General features: G+C 37.4%; 1 protein-coding gene across 6 annotated transcripts in view; it reads left to right on the top strand.

Annotated features, from left to right (window-relative positions):
• LOC149691713 (agrin-like) overlaps nt 1-27,231 on the top strand; it is a 390,035-nt gene that overhangs the window by 86,192 nt on the left and 276,612 nt on the right. The window contains exon 1 of one of the 6 annotated variants that reach the window (XM_089869113.1): nt 18,812-19,279. The exons of the other annotated variants lie outside the window; for them this stretch is intronic. Within the exon in view, the coding sequence (XP_089725239.1) occupies nt 19,009-19,279 (271 nt within the window). The 5' untranslated portion in view covers nt 18,812-19,008. Of the gene's footprint in view, nt 1-18,811; nt 19,280-27,231 lie in introns of those variants that run through there. 6 annotated transcript variants of the gene reach the window in all.

Raw genomic sequence — 27,231 nt, 5'->3', positions numbered from 1 at the left:
ACTCGAGGGTCCATCTTCACGATGTTTACGTTGTTCGGGTTTTTCGTCGACGTCATCATTGACGTCATGGGTAGAATTTTTAAAACCAGCCAGCCAGGTTAGGAAAGGGGGAGCGTCCATAAAATACTGTTACACTCTTCCCCACTTAATTTCGAACGTCCTCGTTCGAGAACAATACAGAAAAACATGACTGAGACAAAACAAAATATATGCAAAACATGAGGTTGTTACAGCAAAAACAAAAAGAAAAGACAACGGCAAAACTGGGGCAATAAATAATAAAACAGTTAAACATCAGCGTTTGGCATAATGAAACAAAAAAAAAACTCAATTTGTGGTCAATGAGAAAAAAATTAATAGTAATGTAGTCGTTTGGACATTAATAAGTACTATAAATAAAACTCAAAAATTTACAAAAATATTACAAAGCTAGCTAAATACAGTCAGGTATACACGCAGACTATATATCCAAATCATAAGAGTTAACCTAAGACTCCAAGGCTTAAACTACAATAGAGGTCCCTCCTCTAGGACAAAATAAATACAGTCGGTTTACACGCGGACTATATATTCAAAACATAACCTAATACACCAAGGTTTAAAATATACTAGAGGTCCCTCCTCTAAACAAAAAACATGTGGGTTCCCTACCCAAAAGTTATTCAATGGCCAATTGAAAACAAATATATCTCTAAGTAACTTGGCCAACGTTAAAGAGGTGGTCACGCATAATAACGGGCTTCAATTATTAACTTAGGATCAAAAACAAAAACAAACTCACAACCCGTGTTGGCACAGGCGGAAAAATTAAGGGAAATAGTGGGATGCTCGTTTAGACTAAAGCAGTGCCTAATATTTAACCCTGACAAATAAATAAACACTAAGAGGTTACTACTTAAAGTACTCTAGAACAAAAAAAATTATTTAACCCAAATTTTTGATTATCATATCTATGCCTGCCTACTGCGATGGGTCTGTACAGAGGTATACACGCTCCTGAGATAAAAGCTTGAGGTCAGAACAATTATATAGTGAATAACCATCAGGGGAAAAACTAAAAATTTTAACTGGAATTATAGCCATTGAAAATTATATTGCTAAAGGTGAAATAACTAAACGGGCTGGTCAGAGGCTAACTAAAAATTACAAAATAATTTAACTTAGAAAACTCCATATTATGGACATCTAAAAAAAAAAAAATTCGGCAAACACCAAGAAAAACAAATTTAGGAACCGAATGGAAAAACCCTTCCTCGCACCGACCAGCGGGCGAGTTGAGTTCAACGGCTTAGGGTGACAATGCGTCCACCATCACTCTATAAAACCTAACTCCGGGTGGTACTGAACTTGGAAAAATAATTGTATGGAAAATTTTGAACCTCGTTGAGCGGCTAGCTAGGCCTAACCATTTTCTCTGGCGGTACTGGTGACTAATTTATTCATGCCCCCTTTCTAACAAAATAAAATAGCCCTTTCCTCGACCAAAAATTAGGGTATTCAAATCTCAACGAGCAAAATACGTTAACTGAGGAGAGCGTGACCAACACTAAAAAACGTTATTTCAAAAAAAAATCGAACTTTAAATAACATAAAGAAAATTTAACACAATTAATATTAATGTGAACATTAACTAAAAACATTTTTACTAGCGTGATTAATTTAAATCTAAAAACAGAAATGAGTTCTGCCTTACTAGAACCCTTTTAACAATACATTTAGGCATATTTTACCTCAAAAACTAGGGATCATAAAAATTGCAACTAAATAACTTATGGCCATATTGCAACCAATATATTAAAAAAAAAAATCGTCCATTTTTAACTAAAGGACTTAAACAAAGAAAATTACTAATCATGGGCACATAGCCTTAATAACAAGTTTAAATAGTGCGAGTGGTTCTAGGGAAACGATTCAGGACAGGGACCCCCAAAATGAGACAGTTTTTTAGAAATAATTGTAAGAAGTAATTGATCATAGATAACTTAAATAAGTATGAACTTAAGATATTGAAACTTTATTAAATTGGTTCGTATTAATGTCTAGGGGAAATATTTGAAAATAATAATAATAAAATAAAGCTTACTGCTTTTAAAACATATTAAACTGTCGTCATTGAAATAAGATAAAAATAATAATAGTTTTAATGATTTAAATAAAAATAATATAGTAACCCTGGCTGGGTTTAATTTAAATTAAAATAGTTTATCGAGTTTATATTTACGAATGAATTGATGAGTTGAAACCCGCACAAAAGCGTCCGGCGCGAAATTGTAGATCGTCCAGGTAACCGGCGCGTTGTTAAGTTTAAGTCCGGGGACTTCACGATATAAACCGCGGCGTGGCCCCGAAGGGTCCACGCCCGAGGGCGTCGAGCCCGAGGGCTGCAGCGACAGAAAGTCGACCAGGTAGGACCAAGGTGAAAGTCAGAGAGAGAGAGTTAACAAAGGTCGGGGACCCTTTTTATAGCGCGAGCGCGTTTCTCTTTCGCGCACAAACACGTGGACCACTCGAGGGTCCATCTTCACGATGTTTACGTTGTTCGGGTTTTTCGTCGACGTCATCATTGACGTCATGGGTAGAATTTTTAAAACCAGCCAGCCAGGTTAGGAAAGGGGGAGCGTCCATAAAATACTGTTACAACGTGATAAGCCTTAACCATGTTTTCTCTTTCACTAGTTGTGGGAGAGTTTGCCTGTGTGCAATTCAACTCCTTTTCTATACTCCTCCCTGATATTGTTAAGTTTCTATATACGTCCACAATAAAAAATCACACAATACTCTTAAAATGTTTAAACCCAAAAATGGCCCAATTTTTAATACATCTCAGGAAAGTTTGAAATCGAAGTTAGGGGATTCTTTTCTTCTCTCTCTCTCTCTCTCTCTCTCTCTCTCTCTCTCTCTCTCTCTCTCTCTCTCACTTCCTCTTCCTCTCCTATTTCCTCCCACTTTCTCGCGTGATATTATGAAACTAATATCCTCGAATATCGAAAATATTTGTTGGGAAGGAAAAAGGAAGAAAAATATATATATCGAAAACGGTGGAAGCGCTCGAGAGGGGAGGTTGGAAGGAAGGGGACGTTTAGGCTTAAGGAAAGTAAGTATAAGGTAACCGGCTGGTCACGCTGCAACCTTTAAAAAAAGAAGTGTGTGTGTAGTCTAGGGTGATACTACCGTTCGGACGAAAGAAGCTTGGGCGGAAGAGGTGAACGGTCAAGGGGAAATAATAATATTGAGGTGTGTTCTTGCCCTTGGCGTGTGGTTAGCCGTATAACAAGGAAGTAAAGGCCTGCAAGGAAAATCCCGATTCCACTAAGAAAACGGGAGATTGGAAGAGAAGGCCATAGCCGCGAGAGGGAGCTAGCTTAGCCAAAGGGCGCTCGCGACACGATCCAACCTTGATTTATTTCACTCTTATAGTACAATACGGACAATAAACGGACTAGTATCCATGATGAATTCTTAAAAAGTGCACCTTACGTTTCAGTGATTAAAATTAACTTGTTTTACCAACAAGAATTAACCTACGAATTATGATAAAGTGTCTAACCGCAGATGGTAATTTAAATCATTTGAGTGGAAATTCTTTACGCAACCAAAGATATACGCTTAAACAATACGTCACGCCATATTGGTGGTTAACAGGCCATTTTCTCGCCTTTGTCCATACGTTAAAGGCATGTACAATTAGTTATGTAGGAACGGGGCCCACATCAAACTTGTCTAAGTTCCATCAAATAGATATCTATACTGGGCATACGTGTACTTCGTAGCCTTATCAGTGCAATGGAACATGGTCATCGGTAGTTCCGTTGAACCTATCCGCCGAATCGTTCCACGTTTACAGTGAGTCAAGTGACATTACCCAATCACTACTCCAGGAACCACAATAGTAACACTACTACTTAAAAATATAGTTCTTCAGACGCCCCCTATATAGCTATACCTTAATTCGCCTGAGGTAACATTACCACTGGCACGTCTTTGAAGTTGGAATTCACGTGGCTGCTGGGGCTAACCATGAGCTGAAGACTTGAAACGTTAATCAAACTGAGGATATAGCTATTAATAGCGTGGCATTCCTTAGTAGATACGGGATGGTAGAGTCTTATATCTTCAATAACGCCGTATTGACTAGCTTTCCTGCAGGTTTTCGTAGTTCAGGCAACCGCGCTAGCTAGCGTTAGAGCGAGGTTTAAGGCGCCAAAACTCTTTACACGCCCATGGTCGTAAGTTTCCTAGGGTTAAGGCTAGCTGGATCGTGTATCCGCGAAAGAGGCGCCGTGCACTTTCTCTCCCCACAATGCATTGCGAGCCGGTGCTACTGCTACTACACGTACCGGGGGAAACCCCCCAAAAGCTTGACTTTCTCTCTCTCTCCTTTGCCTTAGTGGACCCTTTTAGTTGTGGCTTGACTCCGTCCGTACCCATGGTCTACCCCCATACGGCAGCTGTCGCGCCCTATAGGTCGCTCTGTGAATTTTACAGGAGCCATCAATTTTAGCCGCACCAGGCAATATTGCCTCCAAGGAGGCGATTTCATTTGACTCCTTTAGCTCCTTTTAGAAAAGAGAGAGCGAGAGTGTGTGTGTGAGAGAGAGAGGGTTAAAGTCACTGACTGCACGAATCAAGTAAATTCATAAAAGTTCACGTTTTGGACTGTGTTCCCAAGTTTGGAAGGACTACAGAATGTTCGTTAGGTGGTTTCAGTTAAGGTATTGGCTTATTATCAAGGGAAATATGGGTTGTTCTGGGAGCAGGGCTTAGATGCAGGTTGGCTTCTGAAAGGTGTGTTCTTTGGACGCACGATATCGAGTCGAAAATGTAATTTCTATGAACCAACGCTTTTGATACAAGATTTGAGTATTTTAGGGATGCCCCCTTAAATTAATTTAAAAAACTGATTAAGACAATGATTTCTAATTTTATTTAAGGGGTTATCGTTAAAACACTCCAATCATAACTTGAAAACGGTGTCCCTTAGGGTCAAAATGTCATAGAAGTTATCCCATTTTCGTCTGACTCGAAATTGATTTCACAAAGAACATGATCTCTCTTAATTTCTTATAGACCTTTCATGAACCCCCTGTATATTTCTTATATATTTAGTCGACACAAGGATGCTTCGTAAGCTTAAGTCGGTTTTACATTAGAAACTTCTTTAAAATCACGAAAATCGTTGTGACTCAAATTTCATGGACTTAAGTCGTTCTGGCAGTTGAAAACCAGAGTCATATAGTAAGGCCACATGCCATATGGGACTTCTTCCTTTAACCCTGTTCAAGTTCCTTCATCCGAGGCCACAGAATGGTTATTCGGCTTTCCTCTCTCCTAACCCCAACCCCAACCCCGAAACCCGCAACCCCAAAAAGCGCCGTTTCTTCTTGGAAGTTGACGGCTTATAAAGTCTCCCATTGCCAACCTACGAAATACGTTTAGAAAGACATATTTTGTGTCTCACCATACATACTTCCCCCCCCCCCAAAACCGTACGTATTTTCTCGTGTCGTAAAAATATAGCGTGGAATAACGAATTGAGCGGAAACTGGTGGGGGGGGGGGGGCGAAGGAAAGGATCAAGGGATATGGGCATTTTTAGGACCATATACCTAGTACACTTATTATTAAATGGGATTCTTATTATCCGACAGAAATGACCTGTATATACGATCTCCAGATGATCACTGTTGTACTTTGTTTCAGTAAGGGAGGACTTGAAAAGGAGTCGACGTATTGTGGGGGGTAAAGTAGTGTTCTACGTCGTCAGCCTAAACTCCTCCCACAAAGGGATAAATGGGGTTAAATTGGTTATCTCTTGTCACGTGGGTTACTGTTTGCCTATTGAGCTACTATTTAGCGCCCTCTCTTCAAAATAAAATGTACTTCTTTGTACATGTAATCTTTTGAAAAATAGTATTGAGCAACTACAGCAAAACGACGATTCTTTTTTTATCATGATCTCACGAGAGGGCAGGCAGTTCGTAGCTCGAATTTGGCGGGAACTCATGCCTCGTGATAAATGCAGATAAAATGCGCGTACAATAGACCTTTTCGATTTAAAAAAAGGGGGACAGGCAACCCTCAGTATCGGGACATACAAGGGGTTAATACATTGCATGCCGTCTCTGCGCACTCTCATGATACAAAAAGACTACAGCGCAGGTACCAAAAGCGAGGTGGAAAGTAAAGTTTTACCCCCCCTGCTTTTCCCTCTTAGTTACATCGAAATTGTCTGTTCCTCTCCTTTTCTATTCCTCCCTGGTTTCAGCGACACTCCGTTTATTCGAATTGTTTCAGGGAATTTTGGATGTTAGAAGCGGTTTTAACAGACGCTTCCGTTTAGGGAACATTTGAATTAAATTATCATCTTTAATTTATAAAAGTCATTGACTTGTATCGTATTGTTATTTCGCGTGATGTTTCCCCCCTACAAAAAAATATAGTAATTTTATTCTTTTTGGGTTCTTCCTCTTTTTCCGGGGAAATTCCTCCCTTTTTTTTCCAGAATAAATATTTAATAAGGTATGTATGCAAAAGGCGGGTTCTATTTTTTCGCACGTTTATTTATCTCACCTCGATCTATATAAAATTGTAAATAAATAGAGATAAATTCAATGTTTATTTACATTAAAGTGTATAGCTCGGAAGTTGAATGATTTGGAGCTCTGAAGAAATTCATAGATGATATAATGGTCTTACGATTAAAGATTAAAATTGGTTTCGTTACTTGTTTTAATGACAAACTATGCTTTACATTTTCTCCCCCCAAAATTTAAGCAAAATATCAGGATATCTTCTCCTGACAAACCAATTTGGTTAAAACAGGGGTAGATTTAATTTTAGAAGTAGGAATGGAGAACAGAGTAATCTGAGCGCGCGTCAAAGTCCCGGACCCCCTTCCCGGGGACGGAAGGGTTATGAAAGAAGAGGCGGGTCATAGCGACAGAGGTAAAAAGGAATTACGTATTTATCGCCTTCCCCGTCAGCAACGTCATCAAAACGTAGTTTAAGTGAGCCAATAAGATAATTTAAACTGTTCGATCGTTACGTGTTGGAGGGAGGGCTCTTTACTGGGCTATGAGTCGGACTGAAGTAAATACTAACCGTTCTCCATTCCTACTTCTAAAATTAAATCTATCCCTGGTTAAAATAATGCTAACTTTTAAGCCTTGGTTCGATTTTTTTTATTATTTCTCTCATTTTTTATCGTCCCTTCGTTACCACCTCTAAGGTTTTTATAATGCGGTAGAAAGAATAAAGAAAAAAGTTATAAAATAATACGGTTTACGCACAAGGCAATGCGGGAAAGCTTCTGAATAGGTGAAGGAGAGAACGTCCCCTGTGTCCACGATATGAGTGTAATGATGACGCTGAAAAGGTGTTGGCCAACTGGGTTATATGACCAGCTTTATATTCCCGCCTAAAGATCCATTCAGACTGCATACTAAAATCTTTCCTTCACATCGGTGAAGTGCGTTTTGCTCGCTTATTTAGACACGTGTCAACCAACGACTATACGTAAAAGATTTAGCGCTGGTTTAGTTTGAAAACTAGTTTTCAGTTTCGTCGCGGGCAGTGCGTGTCCATATGGCGCCACCTCGTTAGCGTTCACCTTTTCTTTAGCCATAGCCCCTTCGATCATACCCGCCTTACTGACGCGTGATCCAATGAGCTGCTACGCTTTAGCAGACGATATATGATGAAAAGTTTTAGGATTCTTAATTGGAGGTATTTGTAATTTTGGATGTTCGGCTATTTTAGTATTCAAAAGTCTTGGCTCAAAAATCACCCGTATGCACGCGACTCCGTTTAAGTCGTCTGCTCTCGCGTCTGAGCAGGGAAATGAACGTACTGCGACGCCACCGTAACGAAATTGACTTGACCGTCAACTTGAACGTCTGAATGGGCCTTAACAGAAATGGAAAATAGGGTTTTTTTCTTTTTTCTTTTTTTGCTTTCGCGCGCTATATAGCTCGTGCGGCGAACTAGCTCTTTTTCGCTTTTGGCGCCTTTTTATAGAACTAGGTTGGGTAGGGTTGGGTAAAAAAAGGGAGATTAGATTCGGTTTCAACGAAGCTAGCACCTTGTCTACTATAACACCTTCTTTCTCCGTGCGGCGCCGTAATCCTTTTTCAGATTACGCGGATAAGGCAAATTTTATACGCGCACTTCTGGGATGTATTATTTCGCCGTGGCTATCTCGACGCCCTTCGTTACAGCCTGACCAAGATGGAATTTATTTTATAACCTTGATTAAAGGGAAGGTGAACTGTTTGTTATGAGACTCTCGTTTTAGCAAAGAGGCTTGCACTTGCAGCGTTGCCCATCAGGATGTTTTTAGTTACGTTTTCACGCGACATTTTGAAAGATGGCAACGCAAAACGAATAAGTGTTTTTCTTACAATTCTGGATGCCATTATTCAAAATGAACAATAATTGAAGAAGATACCAATAAAGCCGGGTTTCCACGAGACATTTTGAAACCCCTTTTTCTCAAAGACCTTCTCAAATTTAAAAAAATAATAATAATACCTGCGTTTTGTCATAAAAGGTCTCTATGACTAAAATATTGGAAAATTCTACATTTTAGGCCTAACGTTTCCAAAAACGGTTAACTGAAACGGGTTCCAAAGTGTAACGTGTAGACGCGTCTTAAGTCTATTGTAATGGCGTAAGTAGGCAATGCATTAAAATAATCGATAGTATAGAAACTTTAGTCGAGTTTAAATGTTTAAATTTCAAATACGACGTTTCCCACGTTCGGCGTCTTTGTAGATTCCGCGATTGTAAAATCCTCAACGAAATTTTCAGGCTTTAAAGTTAGCTTTTAAATGTCAAATATAACCTTCAGGGACGCTGTATATGGTACAAAATACCAAAGTAAAATCTGATCTACAAATATAAACGATAATTACATTTAATCTTAGAGTTAGCCGTGGCTGACGTTTAGACTTTAAAAAGTATAGGCTTAGATGTTTTTTTTTTTTACATAATACTACTCTGGAAGAACGCCATACGTTTTATCCCTTCGCTAGACTGTGTGATGTTATAACTTTAGGAGTAAAATGCTATAGAAGTTGCAAAGGGAGAGTGAGGGAGAGAGAGAGAGAGAGAGAGAGAGAGAGAGAGAGAGAGAGAGAGAGAGAGAGAGAGAGAAAGTGTTAAAAGCGACAGTGAATAAAAACTTTTCTTCAATAAATCACGTGATCACGAGGAAGAGGGTTCTCTTTCTCTCGGAATGGAGAGAAGGTTAGAGCGCCGTAGAAAACACAACGTTAGGAATAGAAACTGTTCATTGTTCACTTTCATGAATTGAGTTCATGATGCTGCAACTGGTGCAATCTGACGTTCATTGTTTAGTACTGCGTGAATTAAGTTCATGATGGCAACTGGTACAATCTGATATTTTTTATTTACGTGTTTCTTTTTTCATATTTCCTCTTGAAGAGGAAAGGTCCTTGGAGGTTCAGTGACTTGTTTCTTGGGTATTTTCTATTCCTGGCTGTTTTTTTCTTGAGGGGCCTATAGCTACCAGGTCGGAGGTGCCCAAAATTGCTCCCTGGTGATAACCGCGTAAAAAGGGCGCGAAAAGAAATCTCTTCTAAAAGAGAGTAAAAACGGGAGTGAGAAGGAAAAATATATACAGTATATATATATATATAGACGTAGGCCATGTACAGGGTGTTCCAAAAAGGATGGTGCCGTGTTATTTGGACGATTTTAAGTTCAAAATGTTCTTACGACCAAAAAGGGATGTCCATCTTTTTCTAAGTTGCGATTGGAGTATTTTCTTGAGGATGACCCCTTCATTAAATTAGAAATCATTGTCTATATACAGGGTGTTTCTGATACAATTCTGCCATCCATAAATTAAGGGAAATCAATTTTGAGTTGAAAATGTAATTTTTATCTCAATTTTTCCACAAGGGACACTATTTTCAAGTTATGATTTGATTAGTGTTTTAGGGATGACCCCTTAATTAAATTATTAATTAATCATTGTTCTTCAGTTTAAATTTAAGGGGTCATCCCTAAAATACACCATCCAATCTTTACTAGAAAACAGTGCCCCTTATGGACGGAAAAATGGAAGTATATACAAGTTACAATTTCGACTCAAAACTGATTTCCCCAAGAACATGATCTTCCCAGAATTTATTACCAGACTTATCATAAACACCCTGTATAAATAGAGAAGTAGAAAAAGAAAAATCACTTTTTTAGGGAAGCTTATTTTTCGAGCAAAAGGAGTGAAGCGGTGGCGGCGGGCTGTTGGGAGTGATGTTGAAAAGAAAACTATAATAATATAGGCAATATCGATTTTTATATAAGTCTGTGTGTCTCACCGCCCTGGTCCATAGCTCTAAAATATATTCAGCAATAGGCTATGGGTGAAAACCGTGGGATATAACCGACAGAAAAAAAAGTAATATTTTTTTTCTGGTTTTCTTATAAAGGTGAATAGCTAAAATAGAGGTGGTGGTGGTGGTTTTGAAAATACACTTTTTTTTTAGGGATTGGGGACCCTTTTTATATTTTCGTCTAGAGTAACTGTTTTGGTGATGAAATTTGTTTCATTTTTCAGTCGTATGTTGTTATATTCGGACAGAGTGGTTTAGATATGTAGTCAGGATTATGAGTTCTTAAGCCAGGCCCACAAAACCCGCTTATATTATTGTGGGAGAGATATGGGGGCGCAATTATTCCTAGTAGCTGTATTCATTCCTGGTTCTACGCATTTTCTTTATAAATATAAATCCGAGTCTACAGTTATACAATTAAAGTGAACTTTAAGAAATTTAAACAATTCGTAGTAATGTTGTATAAATTTTAAATGTATACTGTTTAAGCCTTATGTTTCACCTAAATTCACAGTTGTCTGCCACATTACGTAGCTTTATCTCATCTGTATAGCTACAGTTATTCAGCAGGTTTTATTTTTAGGCGAATATTTAGGCCTAGCTCGCTGGCTTGATGAAAATGAACCATCCTCGCTTTTACTATTATTTCTTTTTTTTTGGAGCTTTAATTCCTGTTCCTCAAAGTGCGTATTCCGCTTTAGTTTCGAGATCGTACATTTCGTCTAATTTGACGTAACTAGCTTTGTAGCTTCCCCTTCCCCGTGAAATATGCCTTGCCGTTTTACAACTTACCGTATTTTTGGGGGCTTCTCCGAAAAATCTTGAATAGCAATATTTTTTTTACCCCTTTGAATCCTATGGGTGTCTTATTGGGACCATACACAAAGTCTGTCAGTTAGAAAATATATACACACAAAATTATAAAAGAGTGCTTGAAATTCTTACAAGAATATTCGAGTTTATTTTTTATTTATCTATTTATTTGTTTATTTAATTTATTTATCTATTTATTTATTTATTTAATTTATTTTATCAATTATTTAATTATTTATTTATTTTATCAATTATTTAATTATTTATTTATTTTATCAATTATTTAATTATTTATTTATTTTATCAATTATTTAATTATTTATTTATTTTATCAATTATTTAATTATTTATTTATTTTATCAATTATTTAATTATTTATTTATTTTATCAATTATTTAATTATTTATTTATTTAATTTATTTATTTGTTTGTTTATTTATGCATTTATAAATACTCGCTATAAGGTTATCTTCCTGACTGATTGATAATCAACGCCTAGCACAAACCGCTTAACCTAGAAGGCTGAAAATTTGCAGGGACCTTACTATTAAATAGTAAGCGCGCACCTAGAAATATTTTTTCCAATCAACCGCCATCTTGAAACATGTCGGCTAGAAATGTAAAGAAACCTTCTCTTACTGAATAACGTTGACTCCACGTTTCAATCGATTTCAGTAATATTTAGTAAACTGATTCCCTACAACCCATAGAAAGGCTTTATGGTAAGCTTTTGTTGCTCGATTTCCCTCCGCCATCTTTAAAAATGGCCGCCTGAAAAGTAATAAAATATCCCGACGGGCTAATAATTCATATTTTTCAAATTGGTAAACGGTAATTGAATTAAGTCAGATGAGTTTACTTACATTTTTTATACGGGAAGTTTGCAAAAATTCATTGCAAAATAAAAATATGGCACTGAAGTCAGTTGAGCTATTTAATAAGTTAGTTATTACTTAGGCTACACTAGGGACTAGTTGTTTTCTAATTCGCGTTAAATTGAGCATAATTGGAGATGCCCCGGAAAACTTATTTAGTAATTAAAACGCAAGGCGCCGGCGCGAGAAACAAATGGAAACTGACTATACTACCGGGATAATTTGTTATTAAGTTTCTACCGGTCTCCCACTCTTATCCTATCTCTCTCAGCCAACCCATCATCCGTTCGTAGTGTTACGGTTAATGAAGGTAAACTACTCGCTATTAATTAAAAATACACTGGTATCCCCCTTCCACTTTATTCCATTAAGGTACGCGTACAAATAAAGCCTGAAGGATTTCTGCTTAATGTTTTTCCTTTCCCTGGATTTTTAGATTATTAATCATACGCCTTTTTTTCTCTCCGCCGCTAGTCTACCTGCCCTTGTTTTTAAGTGTTAAATGCTACCATGGATAAAGGCCGGGGATGCCTTATTTTAGTTTGCTTGGTAAAGGGTATGTCCCCGCCTTGTACATGAAGAAAAGACTACCGATGAAAAAATTTCCAAAAACAATCTCGGCTTTGTTCACTTTATTGCTTTACTCCCATTTTTCGTTGGCCTTTTTACTGAAACTCTGGATTAGTCTCAGTGCTGTATAGCAGGAACCATCCTTGGAAAAGTAGAGTTTAACATGTTTTCTATATGGAGAAATGTACCTTATCTTAAGGTTGTGAGTTTTTAGTAACTTTGTTGAAGTAAACTCTGCGCCAACAGGAATAAATATAGCTTATAGGAATTCTTGTGTTACATCCATTTTATTAACGTATCTAGGTATGGCGAATTTTACCTCGCGAATAATATATCTCGCCTTGCTACAAACCAATGAAACGACAGACGCCATTAGAATTATGAGACGTGACACGATCATAGAGATACAAGAGGAACAGTTGAGAGTCATTTTTGTGACGGTTTTAAGGCATTCGCCCCTTCGCATGTGTGATGGGGTGAAAGACTGGTGGCGCCCCCCTAGCGACGAGCGAAGGAGTTATTAATAAGGATGAGCTTAGAGTAGTGGCACTCTATGTTAACTCCCTATAGGGCATAATAAGTCAAACCCTCGGAGATGCCATTACTCCATTTTATACGAGCTAAGAGCGGAAAAACGTATTTTTAAATTTTACATCTGTAAAATCTTTTAAAAAACACTTGGAACTTGTATTTCTACTTACTTTCGAGGAAATACCACCGTTTTCTGAAGGTAAGAGTCTTTTTTTATACATTTATTAGTAATAAAAACATTTAAGGCGAGCTAAGCCTTGGTCTTGTAAAACACGGCAGATTAGTGATTAGCGCGAGGATTAGCGTCGTTTTCAAAATCACAAATCTGCCGTGTTTTACAAGACCAAGGCTTAGCTCGCCTTAAATGTTTTTATTACTAATAAATGTATAAAAAAAGACTCTTACCTTCAGAAAACGGTGGTATTTCCTCGAAAGTAAGTAGAAATACAAGTTCCAAGTGTTTTTTAAAAGATTTTACAGATGTAAAATTTAAAAATACGTTTTTCCGCTCTTAGCTCGTATAAAATGGAGTAATGGCATCTCCGAGGGTTTGACTTATTATGCCCTATAGGGAGTTAACATAGAGTGCCACTACTCCTTATTAATAACTCCTTCGCTCGTCGATAGGGGGCGCCACCAGTCATTCACCCTATCACACATGCGAAGGAGGAGAAGCGAAAAATCCCTCACAAAAACGTTCAAGGACCGCTTTCCCCAATAGTTTGTCTAGGCTTTAATAGTGTTATAATGTCTATGGACACGATAGTAAGTTTTGAAGCCCGGTATACCCACAAAACCCGTGTTGAATTTAAGATGGGGCGCACAATGATTCCTAGTGGCTGTATGAATTCCTGACTCTAATAACAGTAAACTCAACTCATATAATGATGAAATATTAACCTAGTGCTCGTGTAACTGTACATTTAGTCCTATATGGACCTTGGCCTCTAAGGCAAAATTACAGCGAATTGCTTATCTGTCTTTGCATCATTGAGTAACTTCTACCTGCAGTTTTTATTGACTTATAATTCAGTTATAGATTATAATAACTCTGTCTAGTCTAGTCTGGGTTTTAAGACTTTTATAACAAGTGGCCCATTTTCTACTTTCGAGATAAAGTTTCGTCCAATAGGATTCGATTTAATGGAAGTTACCAAAACATCCTCCCAAACCGATGATCAATATTTATTTTTTTTGGTTTCAATTGCGGTTTGATTTTTCTACGTAAATTGTTTAAACTTTAATTCCTTTTTTTATGATAATTTATTGAGTGCGTTTCAAACGTAGAATGCCATATTGGTAAATCTTAAAATTTAAGAAAGACATTTCGCAGTGAAGCCATCTTATAGGCTGAATCTGGCTAATGCTATCTCTACGAGCCCCTGTAAAACTGTTGTCCTGCCTTACACCAATGCACTTTTGTAAAGAAGAGGTTTTTGCCTCCAACTAACTTGATGCTTAAATGAAAACAGAGGGATTATAATCATTATCACCTTTTGATTCCCTCATATATGTACAGGGTGTATCAAAAAGGGTTATTATTGGACCAAAATTCAGTGGGATAGTTTTATGGGAAATCAATTTTGAGTCGAAAACGTTGTAACTTCTATCTCCATTTTCAAGTTAAGATTTTTTTAAGTATTTTGCCGACGGCCCCTTAAATTTATCTAAGATACTGAACAAACAATTCAAATTTTATTAAGGGGTCATCCGTAAATTTTAAATTGTAAAAGATGTACCTTACTGCAAGATATAATATTTATTACATTTATTACTCAAATCTGATTTCCCATTGAACCGTCCCACCGTTCTTCGGAAGACACTCTGTATACCCTTCCAATAGAGTAAATTCCGATTGGCTAAAGGTATTATAGGTCTTTACGCCACCTATCCTCATCCTTTTCAATAAAAAAAAGGTGATACGTATGTGTCAGTTGACTTTGAAAAGGCTCTTTCCTCATAAATCGCCCGCCCCTATTTTTTTTTTTTTTACTCACAGCTACGCTACAAGTAGCTTCGGCTTTATAAGGCTTGACCTTTTACCCCGTTATTCTATACCGTATTTCACCAGGAATCTATACCACTGTTAATTCTACAAGGCCTATATTTAGGCTATTTTCTTTGGTAAAATCTTAACCTGAAAAAAAATCTTTATACCGGATGAAAGAAACGCTGGTTCTGGATAGCATTGAAGAAAAAAGAGAGCCATAGAGGAAGATGCTGGAGAAAAAGGATAAAGATGCGGCATCCCTTTTTAGTTTTCCATAAACTTCAATACACTCGGAGATGGGAAGCTGCTGTTAGACCATTTACAAGAGGATGGGAAAAAAGATCCCGGTTGGATCTTTGAAGAATTGAAAAGCTGCGGAGTCGATGATATAAAACGCGCGCAACAAATTCGGCCCATTTCCATTCTATATGCTTCTTAAAGGGACTCCAAAGAAGGCAGCGGCGGAAGGTATTTATAATACCTTACAGGTATCGTCACGTGACCCCAAGATCCAAAGACTCCCTCCGTATTTACATCTATCCCGTTGTTTTTCGCAATATCGCAGCTCCGGTTACATGACTTGCTATAGTTTTCGAAGTAAAATTAACTTAAGCTTCTTTTAACCACCCCTCTCTTCAATCACGTGTCTGTGACGTATTGGAAATATTTTTACCCATCCGTCGTTAAATTCTTTAGAGTCCCTTTAACCATGTCAAACTTTCCTCACAAAAAAACCTAACATTGTACGACGTACCTTGAAGACTTCGATATCATTGGTTCACGCAAACATGCTTATATCATCTAGAGAAGTTGCTACCGGAAACAATGACGTCATTTTAGAGCTAACTCTACAACAAGCGTTTACAATTGACGCTTCACCTGTCGCCAGGTTTTCAGTTTTATAGTTGATAACGGAAGCAATGACGTAATTTTATAGTTGATAACGGAAGCAATGACGAAATTTTATAGTAGATAACGGAAGCAATGACGTAATTTTATAGTGATAACGGAAGCAATGACGTCATTTTATAGTTGAAAACGGAAGCAATGACGTCATTTTATAGATGATAACGGAAGGAATAACGTAATTTTATAGTTGATAACGGAAGCAATGGCGTCATTTTAGAGTTGATAACCGAAGAAATTACGTCATTTTAGAGTTAACTCTACAACTTTGGAAGCGTTTACAACTGACGCTTTAACCTGTCGCTAGGTGGAGACGTTTTCAACTATATACAACTTAAAGGAACTCGGAAACGCCGCTTTATAGAGAATCCTCAAACTTAGGATATCCATTGGAAGAAAAAAAAATAGACAGTGAGCTAAGAATAAAGCGCGGTAGAGTCTGCGAAGAATACTATATAGAAAAGAGCTAAGCTTGATCTTACGTAAGTAAAGCGGAAGTAGTTGGGAGGGGCGAACGGTGTAGACGCGAAACGTTGGGGGAGGGAAAGCGGAGCGCCGAAGTGTGGGAAAATCAGTAAGAGCAGAGTTTTGAGCCCGGAGTTTGCGTTTTGGGGCTTTCCCCGCTCGACAGGCACGCTTGCCGGGTAAGCCGAACTTTCTCTCTTCCGCCTGCCTCACTCTCTCTCTTTCTCTCTCACTCGCTCTCAACTCGCTAGTAGTTCCTCTTTCTCTCCTCTCTCATTCGGACGTATCAAGGTTTTCAAGAGAGAAGGGTTTATTCCGGACGCGATCGCGAGAGACTGGTAACATCAGAGCCGTAACTCCGACCGACCGACCGTGTGCTATTGCCGCACCGTTTTGTCCTCTCTCTTTCTCTATCAATATTACTTTGAAAAAAATAAATAAATAAGAAAAGATACAAAAAAAAACGAAACATTGTCGGACCCTTGAAAAACAATAGTTTTCTTGGAAAATTTCTTCCCAAAAAAAGATATCTTCCAATAAAGATATATTTCGAATTTCACGAGGAGAGAGAAATCTTTCTACATAATAATAATAAAAACAGTTGTTGAATTTTCTCACGAGACTTTTTCTCTCCGTTTCGCTCGCGTTCCACGGTTTTTCTCAAAGTTCAGATTTATAAATAATGTAGAAATATTTCAGTTTTGCGTGATACCATCGCGTTGTTCTTTTCTCTTTTTCTTTATTCGTCCTTAACTACAACTATAACTACTACTGATCTCGGTTTTACAAGATACTTTGTCTTCAATTCTATTCTAAAGACTCGGACAAGAAGTGTTGTACTGACGGTTTTTTCTTTGTATTTCTTCATATTTCCAAGAAAGATAGATGAATGTGTTTTTAAAGAAAGTATAGTATAAATACCTTTGTTGCTTGTTGTTGTATTTCTGGTGAACTCGATCCACCAACGCGTATATACGATTTAAATTCAAGGAATTCGAGGAATTGTGTTTTGAGGTTTTATACGCGTTATCCGGAATTAATTGTGGTTCGCCACAAAATCGCTGTGCCGGAAGTTTATTAATGGATGGAAAAAAATTGTTTCCCGGATGAGACAGGAAGATGAAATGATGTGATCGAATTGAGCACCACAAAACAGGGAAGAAAAGATATATTTAAAAAAAAAAGGATAAAAGTTTTTCTGCCGAATTTTCCACGGAAAAGAAAACTCAACCATCCAAAGAGAAAACGAAAAAAACGTATCAAAATTTTTGACATCTAGTAAAATTCCGTTTTTCTTCCTTTATATATATATTCCTTTTTTATTTTGTTCTTTCTACGATCTACTGAACGCTCCGTTCCGATCCGTGGATCCACCCACGTTTTTCCCGCCAAAAACTATGATATCTCGCGCGCAAATCTCGCGCGAATAATTTAACCACCGCTGAAAGAAAAAAAGGAAATTTCTTCTTACGGCATCTCAAAGAAAAAAAGAAGAGAAAGAAAATGAGAATAATGAAAGATGTTGCTGAAAAGTCTTTGGATAAATCGTCGCCGATCGTTGGCGAATTTGGCGGAAAATTGGTCGCGAGATACGGAGCTGGCACCGACAGACTTTACTATACTATACCGACGTTCTAATATTATAACTAGCTTGGCGGGAAAAGCCTCGTGCGCCGGATCGAGGAGAGGAAATCAACATTGAGAAAATGTGTCGTGCCGTTGCATGCACTTGCACAGCTCGAGCCACGCGCCGTTGAAAACACGTGCTTCTGAAGTTTTAGCTCCCGCGACTACTACACCACTCACTCTCTTCGGAAATCTCTTTCGCGCTCTTTTCCTCTTAGCTGCCGTAGCGCGTGCCAACCGATTTATCCCCGTCGTACGACGTCGTCCGTTTAAACCTTTAAACTTCCCCTTCTTCTTATTCTTCTTGTTCTACCTCCTTTTACTTCCCCCAACCAACTAACCTTCGAAACGTCCTTAATTAGAATTCGCAGCAAGCGTCGCGTCGCATCGCATCGCATCGCGTCTAATATTCCTAGAAATTTTTGCGTTTCTCTTTTCTTTACTACAAAACCTTGAACGATTCGTATAGTTCAAAAGTTTAGATTAGACGCTTTAAAATTTTAAATCTTCTTTCTTCAAAACATAAACGTAAACGTAAACAATTTACGCAAAATCGTAGCGTTGTTGTTTGAATGAATGAGAAACTCGATTTATAAGGTGACAGAATTAAAAATAAATAAATAAATTATACAATACGGTGGTGAAATATTAGACAATATTTACGCGAGTGTCATGTGATGTGCTGCTGTGGTGTAGTAATTTTAAATTTTGAGCTTTGTAAACTTCTCAGTGACGTAACCGAGTAAATAGACATTTGTGTCTCGTAATGTTAGTGATATAGTGATCATATTGAAAGTTCCTAAAAGCCAAAAAAGGTATATACTGTCTTCAATTATCTCAAATATAATGATGTCGTCTATTCGTCCCACTTTGTAATGGCTTTAAAATATCCCGGTAATTCCGGGCATCTTGGTTCGCACGGTGTACCGACTAAGAACGGAGGCACGGTGGATGACGCATTGGGACCAATGGGACCATTAGGTCCGATGGTGGGTGTCCCCGTCGGTAATGGCGGAAGTAGTCATCAAACAAACTTAACCGCGACGCGAGTCAAACGACAGAATCACCTGCTCATCTCGCTTTTGATGCTCAGTATGCTTTTGCTCGTCATAGCCCTCATTTCTGGTGCCGTCATTTACTTGCATTGTAAGTTAACGTTTTCTTTCGTAAATTGATGTAACTTTGTAAACGTTTCTTCAGGTTGGGAATGGGGGAATGTTCGTATTAGACTTTTATAGAGGAAGGTGAGAAGTTTTAGTTATTGTCGTTTTGTCAAGCTTATAAATGATTCTACTTTTATATCTAAAGGACATGTAACGTTTTCAGTTGGCTTAGGACAACTTTAAATCACTTTTTAAGATCACAGTTTTCTATCTTAAAGATACCTCTTCCCATATTTACTATTTTATTTTCCTGTATTTTTAAATCCTTCCTATATAATTTGATCTCGGTATATGGTTTTTATGGCCAGCTATACTCAAAATTGATATCGGAAAAACGCGATACGCTCGTAAATTTAACCATCCCTAACGAAGGTGATGAACTATAATTCCTTATAAAAATCAATATTTAATTATGTCATAACCTATGTCATAATTTATCACTGATAGATTTTTCCTGATAGTAATTATCTTTTTATTTGCAAAAATGATAATATGGTTCCTTCTCACTTAATATATTTGTATCAATTTCTCTAGAAAACTTCATTCTTTATTCAATATTATTTCATCCTATATTTTACCATATTTCAAGTATTAATTTTCTCCTATACAGGGTGTTTGTGAAAAGTCCATCAATAATGAAAGGGCGTATTTATTGGGCCATTTTGAGTCGAAAATGTTCTATGACATTTAGCCGTCCGAGCCACGGTTTTCGAGTTATGATTTGAATATTTTAGGGATGACCCCTTCATTAAATTAGCGCTGTCTTTCAATTTCTAAATTAAATTTAAGGGGTCATCCGTAAATTACTCCAATCATAACTTGAAAACAGTGGCCCGGACGGAAAAATGTCATAGAACATTTTCGACTCAAAATGGCCCAATAAATACGCCCTTTCATTATTGATGGACCTTTCACAAACACCCTGTATATTCCTATATTCCAAGGATTCATTTCCTATATATATATTTCCTTTAAAAACTTTTACAATATTCAGAGGTCACCTTGAGCATAGCCCACTCGATCCGCGCTCACGGACGCTGCAGCAGCTTGCGTCGTGATGTGAGTGATCGAGTAGACTATGCCTTGAGATCCTAAATGAACTAAATAGCCAAAAAATATTAGGTATTTTTTTTTCTAGGTTTTGAATCCATATAATTTGAAAACAACTTTTTATTAGATACACTCTCCCAAATCATACTCTTGAACTTTGACACCCAAGTTTGTCGCCCTATATAATTTGAGATTGACCTATAGACCTAGTTTCAACTATGCAAAGCAATCTGTCCGTCGAAATGGCCCCCATACGGAAACTCCTTCAATTACATAGTTATACCATTTCACTTAGACCCTCTCTGGCTTCTTGCTCCTTAAGATCTTAAACCTTTCCTATATTTGGCTGTCTTTGACATCCACCTTGACTCCCGCTGTTTCTCGGGTCCTCGTAAGGCGTAACACTCTGTATATATTTTCCGAATTACCACCTCCTAGCCTATACACTCTCTTTTTCTTCTCATCTGCACTGGCGACCCGAATTTTCCTTCTCATTTACCTGAAGTTATTTCGGCAAAGCGGCCATCTCTTGTATATCAACCAACTCCATCAACTTAACCAAGAAGCGATATCTAGTTTATTAGGGAGAAGGTATAAGATGCCTAAGTATTCGCTCGCCATAGTCCCAGTCCCCCCTTTCAAAATACAAGGGGGACGTAAAAGGAGGCCGGGCTATTTCACCTCTCCTCAGTCGGAAAATTTGACTGTAATTTTCGTCATTCGCGTCGCGCTGACGTCAGTTTTCAAGAACCAATGAGATGCTGGTTGTAATTTAGAGGCGGCGGGGATTAACTCCGGACCTACGTTTGGACTGGAGATAAAGCTGCTAGAAATGTGGCGAATTTAAAGCTTCTACCTAGTAAACTAGATATCACTTCTTGACTTAACTCAAGCTCTGGAGAAACGCGTTGACTTCTTTTTTTTGTGATTTTTATGTACTTACTTGGAATAGGAAATCTCTAATATCACTAGCATCCAATTTGGGGTGAATATTTTGTTTTGCACGAGGACGCGGCCTTTTTTCTCTCTTGTTGCCTTCTCTTCTCTTTTACGTAATTGTATTTAAATCTACACGTAGAGTTCACTTTAAGGATGGGTAGATTATAATTCGTTATAGTGTCGTCTTAAAATTACGTATTTTAATTCCTTTTATTAAATATTAATTATTGCTCCAGAAGCAGTGTTCAAATCCAAAAAAACCAGCCCCCCCCCCCAAAAATGTAATAAAAAGAAACCCATGGGTTTTATTGGGTTTTATCCAGAATGAAAAAACCACTTTATAAAGCCCATAACCAAAATCTTCAATTTTGAAAAATTGAAATGTTAAAATATTTTATTTTTTTAAGATAATCTAAGATATCGGGAAAAAAACCCAGCTCAAAAAAAAAAAAGAAACATACGGGTTTTATTGGGGTTTTAACCCACCGTAAAAAACCACTTAATAAAACCCATCGCTAAAATCTTCAATTTTAAATCTCGAATTTAAATTCTAAAGTAATTTATTTTTTAATGATAGTTTAAGATGTTTCTTTTAACTTTAAAAGTATTAATAATATTTATTTTTTTTATCAAACATTTCAAGTTTTTTTATTATTAAATTTAGCAGACTTAATTGGCTTTTGAATAACAATTAAAATAATTCACGTGAAACTGCTAAATATGAAAATAAAACCCCAATATAACCCGGGGTTTTTTTTTATTTCGAACCCTGACTGGAAGGGATTAAGTAACTCGTAATATTTCAATTTTAAATTATTTTAATCTACTTATTTAATGGAAAATACGAATTTCACAGTTTAAAGAGTTACTACCTTCTTGAAATTGAGGTGTTTATTGACCTATATATTTATATATATTTTGTTTTGTTCCATTTTGTTGTATTTTCGGCGGGAGAGCCAAATAGATATTATATAAGGTTATAAATGTTTAAGCGAATTTAGATGGTCTTTTCTTCTTTATTTTTTTTTTTTCATTCCATTCAATGTCTTAGTGCCTGAACTGGTGGTGGTAAAAGCATAAGTTTATAAGATATGTTCCTTCCATTATAAGTATGACACTACCTATACTTAATTCGTAATGCTACTGAGAGACTTACAGCTCGAGTTAGTTCTAGCAGAACGACAAGCGAGAATTGAAGTACTACACTCGGTGGTTAATTAGTTTTGCAGGACTTCCATCTAGGTCCTATTTAGTCTGCATTACTAAGCCTTTGACAGCGCCAAAACCAGGAGTCCCTGAGAGAGAATCTATGACCTACTTCAATCACTTCATGACAAGCTCCAGTTTCAAAGTTACCAGTGAAAAACTTATGGAGGAACATATCGTACGAACTTATGGTAAAAGCAAGTCTGCTTATCCCCTCTTATACTCAGTTTTTTTATTTTGTTTGCTATTTGGGAAGATATTAAATACTTAACGACTTTTTGCTCTTTCTACTCTGGACTCGTGTAAAGCTTTGAACAGAGCAGTTCCGAATTTTCTTCAATAGTACATCATAAGTTCATAAGATATGTTCCTACATAAGTTTGTCGTTGGTTACAAACTGAAGCTTGTCATGAAGTGATTGAAGTAAAGGTCATAGATTCTCTCTCTCGTAAAGCGACGCCTGGTTTTGGCGCTGTCAAAGGCTTAGTACAGACTAAATAGGACCTAGATGGAAGTCCTGCAAAACTAATTAACCACCGAGTGTAGTACTTCAATTCTTGCTTGTCGTTCTGCTAGAACTAGCTCGAGCTGTAAGTCTCTCAATAGCATTACGAAGTATAGGTATTGTCGTCATCCTTATGGGAGGAACATATGTTATAAACTTATGTCGTACATGTAGCTCCTAATCGGGAAAGAAATCCCAAGCCGGCGCCCCCAATATTTTTCCTATTTCCTCTTTATTACCGAAGGTTCCGAGTAGAAAATAGTTTGAGTCAGCGGGCGACCGGTTACAGCTCAGAAAACGGGAAAAGAAAAAAAACAAACACAAATGTTCAAGAAAACTCGGAGTGCTCCGGCCGGATTTTCGGTAAATTCCGGAAATTCACTGGAATATTTGAATGATCGCTTCCATACTTTCGATCGCTTCGCAGTTGTAGACGGAAGGGGGGAAATTAACGTGGGAATTTGGAATAAACGCGGGAATTTCACCGCGGAATTTCTTATTGAAAATTAGGGATATTTTGGTTCAGAAATATAGGAATACAGGCAAGGTTTTTGGGAGAAATATAAAACGTTTTTTGGCGTTGATAGGATTAAGATTTTGACTAGTGATGGCCGTTATCGTAAATTAACTGATGTCGATATCTATGCCGATATCGAAGTTTTACTGGAACCGATTGTTTAACCCAGTGAAACCGATATTGACCGATTATTTAACCCAATGAAGCCGCTATCGATCGATTTTTACCGATTATTTAACCCAATGAAACCCATATCAACCGATTAATTAACCCTATGAAACCGATATTGACCGATTATTCAACCCAGTGAAACCGATATTGACCGATTATTTCACCCACTGAAACCGATATTGACCGATTATTTAACCCAATGAAACCCATATCAACCGATTAATTAACCCATGAAACCGATATGAACCGATTAATTAACCAATGAAACCGATATGAACCGATTTTTATCTATTGATAACCGATATCAACCGATTTTATTAATAACCGATTATTAACCAATTTTTTATCTATTAATAACCGATTATCAACCATTTTTTACCGATTTATAACGATTATTAACCAAAATATTGTTAAATTATCCTCTAACCGATTAATATGTAAAAATAGATGAATAAAACTCTAATCGATTAATCAGTAAGGATCAGTAAATTAAGATCTAACCGATATATATCGTTTAAAAGCCATATCCGTCGATCGGTTTGTGCCCAAAACTAATTTTGCCTTAGTAATAAATACGAGCATTTATATTAGAACACTGGATCATATTGGAAACACTTTGATCCTAAATTCAGGGCCCTTACCCTATACCTACAGTTCTAAACCTTGGAACACTTCCGCTATAAGTTGAAGAAGGTCATGACGCACTTAGAGATACGTTCTTTTCGCTTTTAATAATATATTTATAAGGTTTCCTTGAAGGGGAGAAACTAGGAAAAGGAAGAGCAAAGTGCAATAAAAATTCTATTTAGCACCCTCATCATTTTTTAAACAAAAAAGAAAAGATAAAGAGAAGACTTTCGGAGCTAGGTCTTCCCTCCTCTCATCTTCATTTTCAAAACCCTGCGTGCAGTTTTGCCTGCCTGGGAATCCAGGGATCACTTCCAGGAAGCTTAAACTTTTTCGCTTCCTTATTAGAAAAGCTCAAATAGTGGAATATTTAAGGGGTCTAATTAGATTTTTTTATGGCAGCCTTTACAATCTTTTTAACGATACTTATTAATTCATTGGAAGACCGTTCGAAACCCCACGAATTTATAAGTACTCCTCGTTCTTCTTCGAGAGAGACTGCCTTCGCAACAGAATGGTCCGCTTTTGCATTGTAAGCAATTGATAACGTACTACAGTGGGTTAACCTAACCTAATCTTACAGGACAATAGTCTAAGATAAGTTTATAAGATAAGTTCCTTCCATAAGTTTGTCACTGGTTACAAACTGGAGCTTGTCATGAAGTGATTGAAGTAGGTCATAGATTCGAGGTAAAACGAAGACGCCTGGTTGGTTTTGGCGCACTGTCAAAGGCTTAGTAATGCAGACTAAATAGGACCTAGATGGAAGTTCTGCAAAGCTAACCGAGTGTAGTACTTCAATTCTCGCTTGTCGTTCTCCCTCAAACTAGCTCGAGCTGTAAGTCTCTAGCATTACAAAGTATAGGTAGTGTCATACTTATCGAAAGAACACATCTTATAAACTTTTGCTATTATCGCGTGACGCGATGCAAACAATTCGTATCAACTTTGCACGCAAAACCCTTTTTTGTTTTAAACATTTTTTTTAACCAATTGACTTTTGACCTTTAATAAGTTAGTAATAGACGACAATCATGTTTACCTATACGTCATTGTATATATTATAAAACATATACCTTTGTTCTGTATAGGTTGTAACCGATTTGCTGTCAAAGCTAGGTTACAGAGTGAAACAATGAGCTCAAAACCATAATACTATATATTTGAACTCTTTTATTAGGTTCTTGGGTTAGTACTTGTTACAGAATATAATTAATTAAATAAATAACAAAATAAATGATAATGCTAATTACAATGATATTGATAGGATGGGTAGTGAGAGCGCCAGACTAGGGGTGTGCCTTTAGGAGGTAGCTATAGAAAGCAACACTTACTAGGGTTAAGTAGAGCCAGTTGAGTTCCGTCTTTAGGCCTACTGAAGTGATGGCACGAACAGAGAGAGTTAACGTGCGAGAACTAGTCATTACGGACTTGATCACTGGATTGCCTCGTAGAAGGTCAATCTACCCTACATCTAAACAGGTCTTAGCTTAGATGGTGAATACGACCTAAGGCCTACCGCACTAGCTAACTAACTCCCTACTAACACCAACAACTATCCTGGATAGACTGCCACTCTATCCGGATACTATCATAATGACTTATGAGACAGACTGCCTAACAGACTGCACTAAGATGATACTGTACACTGACTGTAAAGCACAGCTGACCTGACTTTATATAGCCCTAGCAATAGGCCTGGCTCAATATAGGGGGCGCTCACCAAAGGTGCAATATGAGACGCTACCTAGTGTTCACCTAATCTATTGTGAGGTTAAAAAGTCTTCATATAAAAAACTTAAGATTAGAGATCAAAGGGAGCCGGACATAAGCTTAGCTAAGTGTGATTGTGAAGGCTCAGTAGCGCATCCGCTACATTCCCCCACACGTTAAAAAGGGACACTCCTAGGCTGGCATCTTACAAAATATGAATGTCGTAATTGGTTAAGGTGGTTGAGCAACTTGACTTGGCTTGGCTTGGCACCTCAGCGTTCCACTCCAGACTAGATCGTGATGGTCTGGATTCTGATTCCGGATGATAGTCGCCAGATATCGTTGAAGAAGAGGTATATGCATAATGAATGGAGTATGCTCCTCTGTGCAGGTCCTCAGACGATATCTCTGGTAACGCTGGTATGGTCCAAGCAAGAACATACGCTTTATGGGTGGGCAGAAACTGTCCATCCAAAGACAGCAACGTTGCTTTCAACCTTCTGAGACTCTAATACAGTTTACTCAGAAATATAGACGTTAATTGAAGGAATTAATAGCTATCTCTACTAAAGGTGTAGTTCCATGAGATGTAAAAGGAACATATAAACCGAAGTAGGAGATAAGCCTATAATCTAATTGAATTAGGATAAGTACTAGCTATAGCTAAGTACTAGTAAGTTTAAAGTGGTTAAGTATTTGCAGACTCAACTGAGCTGCCTTAATATAAAGTAGGGTTAGTCATGACTCATAAACCTAGTTCTTGCGAAAGCTACAAAGGAAACACTCTCTAACAGTGATATGTATATTAGGAGTAAGCCTTTGTGTAGACGCATTGTAAGTGGGGTTTATCGAAATGAAAGGACTAACCGTTTAAGGGATAATCAGTCATGGGAATGATATAGTAAAGATTCCTACAGTAATGATTAAACTGTAAACTAATTGGGACAAGCAGGACACATGCCTTGCAAGCCTGATCCTAACTAGTTCCATACTACGGATAGCACGTAATGCGGGAAATAAATTAATAATAATTACTTCTTGTCTCCGTGTAGATGTTGGTAGAACAAGATTAGGCCTAACCACTGTAATAGTGATGGCAGTTAACATTACGTTCTGAATCCTACCATTCATGTAAACATGACGGATAATTAGGCTTAACAAACGGAAAGCGCTTGAAGCCTTGGCCAAATTAATAGAAAATAATAAA

This window comes from Phalangium opilio, unplaced genomic scaffold, assembly GCF_054372755.1.
Source record: "Phalangium opilio isolate 3A_F unplaced genomic scaffold, DU_Popi_V2 ptg000025l_1, whole genome shotgun sequence".
NCBI lineage: Eukaryota > Metazoa > Arthropoda > Arachnida > Opiliones > Phalangiidae > Phalangium > Phalangium opilio.
This window is presented reverse-complemented; position numbering and strand designations above follow the sequence as displayed.